Below are 6,239 nucleotides of genomic sequence, written 5' to 3'. Positions count from 1 at the left end.
GAACTCCAGCAACCTGAGGCTGACAGCTTTGTGGAAGCAGCCACTTAAAAGCCTGAGCTAGGGCCAGGCCCCCTTTTTTCTTTTTTTTAATACAGGTTCTCACTATGCAGTTCAGGCTGGCCTTGAACTCACTACATAGCCTACACTGTCCTTAAACTCATGGTAGTCTTCCTGCCTCAGCCTCCCAGGTGATGGGATTACAGTTGTGCACCGTAGAAACCTTACCTGGCCATAGAAATTTAGAGTTTGTAAGCTACTTCAGAACAGCCCAGAAACACTAATTACCAAGAAAATACTATATAAGAGATTCTTGGAGTATTAGTTATATCCCACTTAAAACAGTGAGCTAATTAATTATTGTAAGTGTGGAGTTTAGAGAGTCAATGATAGTTTGAAAGTAGCCTCTGCTCAGTTCCGTTTCCTTTTGGTAACTGAGGATTGAACTCAGGGCCTCACTCACGCTAGGCAAGAACTCTGCCACTGAGCTATATCCCCATCCCTTTTATTTATTTATTTATTTATTTATTTATTTAGTGTGTGTGGCCAGCTCAGCCCACCAGGGGGCGGGCGGGCTGGCATGTGGTGCTGGGGGATTGAACCACGGTCCCTGTGTTTTGCTTAGCTTAGCTTGTTCTAAGTAGGTGCTTTAGACCACTGAGCCATCTCACCAGCCCCTCCCCATCCCTTTTTTATTTTGAGAGAGTCTTGCTAAATTCCCTGGGTAGCTACGAACTTGCAGTTCTTCTGCCTCAGTGCCCTCGTCTGGATTATGGATGTAAGCCCCCCTAACTAGATGCAGATGCAAGGGGCAGATTTTTGAAACTTTTTCTTTTTAGCAGTACTTGGGATTGAACTGAGATCCCTAATATATATCCCAGGCCTTTTAGGTTTTAAATTTTGAAGCAGAATCTTGCTAAATTGGCCAGACAGGCCTTGAATTTGTGAATCTGTACCTTAAGCTGGGATACTAGGCATGAACCATCACATTGAACACAGAAACACATTTTTAGCACTCAGAAATACTGGCAGTGTGTTCATGACAGTGTCTTTCAGTGAAAAGAATGAAGATGGAGTGAAGGTCGAAGGAGAATGGATATTTCATTTGTTGTTGAATGAAGCTCATGTTACTATTTTTGCCCCATCAGGAGCTGCTGTCCTTGGCAAAGCGGAAGCGCAGTGACTCTGAGGACAAAGAGCCACCCGTGAGTCAGCCTGCAGCCTCATCAGACTCCGAGACCTCAGACAGTGATGATGAGGTGAGTGTGGGCATGAGGCTGAGCTATATCCCCATCCCTTTTGGGACAGTGATGATGAGGTGAGTGTGGGCATGAGGCCAGTCTAGAGGGTCACTGAGATGGTGACTCCTGGTGCCTTTTTCCCTTAAATCAAGACCTACAGCCTAAGATCTTCAGAACTTGCTAGGAAAAATGATTGAGGTAAGGGAGGCTCTGAGTTGTTGCACTTGTTGTGTTGCTTATTCCTCAGGTCCCTCTGGAGGATTTTGGGGGCCAGTCTTTCTTCTCTTTCCAGACATTGCTGAAGGAGGGCCTCAGCTGGTTAGCACTGTTCTGTTTTGAATTGTCTTTTTTTGTTTTTGTTTTTGGTGGCCAGCTCAGCCCACCCTGGGGGTGGGGTGGCGTGACATGTGGTACCAGGGATCGAACGGTGGTCCTTGCACACTTGCCTAAGCTTGCCTAAACAGCAGCTTTAGACTGCAGAGCTATCTCGCCAGACTCTTGAGTTATCTTTTTAAGCCTTCTTCCATGTTAGAAAAGAAATTCCAATCTACAATCTGAGGTACAGGATCTCAGGATAAATCCTGAGGGGATTTCACTGACCTTATCAGACCCAAAAGCTACAACTCTTGTTGCATAGGTCTTGCTTTATCTTGGTCTTAACCATCCAGCAGAAAAGTATAAAAATGAAATATAAGAAGTAAAGCCATGCTGTTATGTTGAGCTGTAGGAGACTCAGGTCAACAATTTCTGACATTGCCAGTGAAGCGGAAGTCCCAATACTATTATGGACTACTAGACTCTTTTAGAGTATTTTGCTAAGTTAACACACCTATAATATTCAAATAATGGAACTAAACAAGAAAAGGGGATACAGATGAATGTCCATTTTGTATCTGTGTATGCAAAATGGTTAGAATAGATATATAGTTACATTCTCTTAATGAATAGAATGATTTGTTCTAATAGTGTTTGTAAATAGGATATCATGTCCACATCTTGTACAGCAGTTAACCACTAGGAAGAATGTATGCAATGTGTTAATTATTGAAATTGTCCTACCAATTTGGTTTGAAACTGTCTCATCGCTATTTGTTTATCAATAAAATTATAGAAAAAAGAAAAGAAATTCCATTGAGGGTGCCATTTTTATAGGAAATACTTCAGTGAGAAACAGCTTTCTTTGGGAAGATGGCATTGTCATCCCTCAGAGGGATGGTGTAGACTATAAAGAAGGAAAACCCAGCTTCCATTTTCAAAACCAAGGTGACTTTCCCTGGGTTGTCCACTGACACAGCAAGGCCATAAGAGACCCAAAACCTGAATGAGAGACAGATATGAGGGGCAGTGTGTTGAAACCAGCCTATAGGTTCTTTGTTTGATTTAAAGTCTGTGTTCCTTAATAATTTTCTACAGAGAGACTATTAGCACTTTTCTCTTTAATCTCCTACAGTGCAGGCTAGGGAAATAATTTTAACATAATGCCATTGTACCTAACTACAGCTGTGTATTTAATGTAATAAAGTTTAATTAACAGCTGAACAATGTTAGTGCCCTGCATATGCAAGTTAAGGATATCTCAATTCTGATTAACTATAATGTTATTCTCTTAATTTTAAATAATTCAATTGCATTAAATTAAAAACTAAACTAAAATTTTCATTCCGTAGCAAGAGGTGTTTTTTTGTTTTTTGAGACAGGGTTTCATTATGCATTTTAGGCTGGCCTTGAACTCACTGTGTAGCCCAAGGTGACCTCAAACTCACAGTGATCCTCATGCCTCAGCCTCCTGTGTGCTGAGATTACAGTTGTGTGCCACCACTCCCAGCTGAGTTAAGAGATATTCTTGCAGTATTTATTTTCTTTTCTTTTTAAAATTTGTTATATATTTATTTTTATAGTACTGGAGATTGAGCCTGAGGTCTCACATGCTAGTAACCACTGTGTCATTGAGCTGCTGAGCCCTTTTTATTTTGTGACAGTGTTTTGCTAATTTTCCCACACTGGCCTCAAACTTGCGATCCTTCTGCCTCAGCCTTCCAAGTAGCTGGAACTACAGGCATGTACAACTACTCATCCTAGTTTATTACTTGGTTTGAGTGATTGGCTAATTCACTGATTGATTTTTCTGTCCTAGGGGAGTGAAACCAAGGCTTTCTAAACTGAGCTACATCCCAACCCTTTTTTTTTTTTATTTTAAAAGTTGATCAGTCTATGCTCAAACTTGCAGTTCTCCTGACTTAGCCTTTAAGAATGCTAGGGTTGCAGGCACAAGTGTGTTTTATGTATTTTAGAGGAGGAACTACCCCCAACTCCATTTCTTTTTGGTAGTACTAGGGACTGAACCCTGGAAGCACTGAGCTACATTTCTAGCCCTTTTAATTTTTATTTTTAATTTTCTACCTTTCTTTTCTTTCTTTCTCTTACTCTTGTGACTGTGTCTCTGTAGTTACCCTGGTGGCCTCAAACTTGTACTCCTGCCTACTGAGTAACTGGGATTACAGGTGTGTACCACTATGCCCAGCTTTCTGCCCCCTACCCCTTCTTTCTTTCTTTTCTTTTCCTTTTTTTTTTTTTTCTTTTTAAGACAAGGTTTTACCTACTATGTAGTCCAGGCTGGCCTTGAATTCCTTTTTAATCCAGGCTATCCTCAAACCCATGATCCTGTTTCAGCCTTGACAGTGCTGGGGTTATAGGTGTGTTTCACAGTGCCCAGCTTGTTTTGTCCTTTTTAATGCATAGACAATGCAGGGAAGTCTTGAAATAATTCCCATACCCACTATTCCTACAACTACTTTTATTATTTATTTAGAAGTCATTGCTGAGGTTCATCCTTCCTCTTCAATCTTCTATTAATTTGTTTTTAATCTTTTATTTATTTACTTATTTGGTACAGGGTCTCACTATGAAGCTTAGACTCATAGTGATCCTCCTCTCTCAACCTCCCCAGCACTTGGATTACAAGTGTGCACCACCATGCCCGGTTTTGGTGGCCACCTTAGTGTGGGGCCAACATGGCATGTAGTACCAGGGATCAAACCCAGGTCCTTGTGCTTGCCAGGCAGGCACTTAGTCCACTGACCTATCTCCCCAGCCCTTCAATCTTCTATTAAGTTTCAATCTGTTTTGTATCTGGAATGCCCAGGATTGTTTGTGGTCTTTGTAGTTCCTGGGGATGCAAGGAATATCTTAGAACTGTCTTTCCACATTCCTATTTTTGGGTAAGAATTTAAGTATATGGTTACTATAGGGATTCCCTTCATCTTTTTCTGTTTTTCTTTCTGAGACAAGGTATCACTGTGGTTCCTAGGTTGGTCTCAAATTTGTGGACTGGGGCCCACCAAATAGCCCAGGAGATTAAAGCGCCTGCAGCAGGTGCACGGCCTGGGGGTTCAATCCCTGGGCCTGCCATGTGGCCCCGCCCCTGGGGGCACACTGAGATGGCAGTTGAGACTGGGCATGGTGGCATGTGCCTGTAATCCCAGCTCTTGGGAGGCTATAAACAGGTGGATCACTCTGAATCTAATCTAGTAGTGAGACCCTGAAAACCCTGTAGACCCTTCCCTAAAATACAATAAATAAATAAATAAATAAATAAATAAATAAAATTTGTGGACTAAGGGTCCTTCCTGCCTCAGCCTCTTGAGTATCTGGGGGCACCACTGGGCTTCTTTCATTGTTTTTAACTGTTTCTATAAGGAAGATAGGATTATATCAACTCTACAGCACTCAAATCCAAAACTTATACTAGAGCATTCCCAGTGTCCATAAAAATCTTTTCAGTTTAGGGTTCCCCTTGTATCCTTAAGTAGTTCCCAGCTGCTTAAGTGAAAAAGTCATCACCTTAGACTAGTGCCTAGTATGTTGGAGAAGAAGCTGCTAGGCAAGTTGTACCCAGATGGCATAATGAGACTGAGTGACTTTCCACCCACAGAGCTCTTAGCTCTTGCCGCTGCCTAAAGCCCACAACCTTGTTATAGCTCTACTCTGCCCCACACAAGGAATAGGAGCCTCTGTAGTGTGGCCATTCTGAAAGATTAACTCTCCAGTCCAGGCTGCTAGTAGCTTAATATTAGAACATTTCGAAATTACACCCAATATCTTTTTTTTTCTTACAAAATTTATTCACACACACACACACACACACACACACACAAAATTTATTCACAAAGAGTGAAATTTCAGAGGTTCTGGGGTCTATACTTTGTCAGGGGCCTGTTGAGTTCTGTACAGGGGGCTGGGAGACAAGGGATGAAACCCCAGTCCCTGTGCTTGCCTAAGCAGGTGTTTAGTGCGCTGAGCTATCTCACCAGCCCTTAGAAGTGTAATTTTTAATTTAAAAAAAAAAAAAATGAGAGCTACAGCCACCCCCTTCTGCCTCGCCAATTAAAAAGACAAAAATAGATGTCTCTGAGGTAAATAGGGAGGTTGGGAGTTAAGGGGGTTGGAAGAGGTTTTCAGTGTCTGCGCTTAAAGGGGGTATCACAGGCACTGGGATAACTCCTGCGTTAGTTGGTAGAACAGCACATAGCCCTCACTGGACGCCACCTGATTTTCACTGACGGGAGTCATGAGACTCATTGTAGACATGCCAACCAGTGTAGCACCGGCATAGGTATCTTATTATTTTGGAAAATTAAGAAAATAACTTGAGGGAGGGGCTGGGGAAATGGCTCAGTGGAGTAAGTGCTTCCCTGACAAGTGCAAGGGCCTGAGTTCAATCCCTGGTTCTGCAATTTTTTTTTTTTTATGCAAATGGAAAGGGAACAAAGAGATGGAAGGAAGGAGAAGGGATATAAAATAATCAAGATGTGCTGCTGTGTGCACATACTAAGAGAGAAATGTAATCATTATGTAGTGGAAGTATGATAAATGAAATGTGAAAGAAAGAAAAAAAAGAAAAGAAAAGAACTTGAGGGGCCGTTTAAATGGCTCAGTAGAATAAGTGCTTGCCCGGCAAGCGCAAGGGCCTGAGTTCAATCCCCAGCTCTGCAAAAAAAAAAA

The 6,239-nt window shown here is 41.8% G+C and overlaps 1 protein-coding gene across 1 annotated transcript in view; it reads left to right on the top strand.

Annotated features, from left to right (window-relative positions):
• Nucleotides 1–6,239, top strand: part of Rtf1 (RTF1 homolog, Paf1/RNA polymerase II complex component) — a 79,318-nt gene that overhangs the window by 21,164 nt on the left and 51,915 nt on the right. The window contains exon 2 of the mRNA XM_004623393.2: nt 1,146–1,256. Coding sequence (XP_004623450.1) covers nt 1,146–1,256 — 111 coding nt within the window. The remainder of the gene's footprint in view (nt 1–1,145; nt 1,257–6,239) is intronic.

The sequence above is a fragment of the Octodon degus genome, unplaced genomic scaffold, assembly GCF_000260255.1.
Source record: "Octodon degus isolate 3935 unplaced genomic scaffold, OctDeg1.0 scaffold00002, whole genome shotgun sequence".
Taxonomy (NCBI): domain Eukaryota; kingdom Metazoa; phylum Chordata; class Mammalia; order Rodentia; family Octodontidae; genus Octodon; species Octodon degus.
This window is presented reverse-complemented; position numbering and strand designations above follow the sequence as displayed.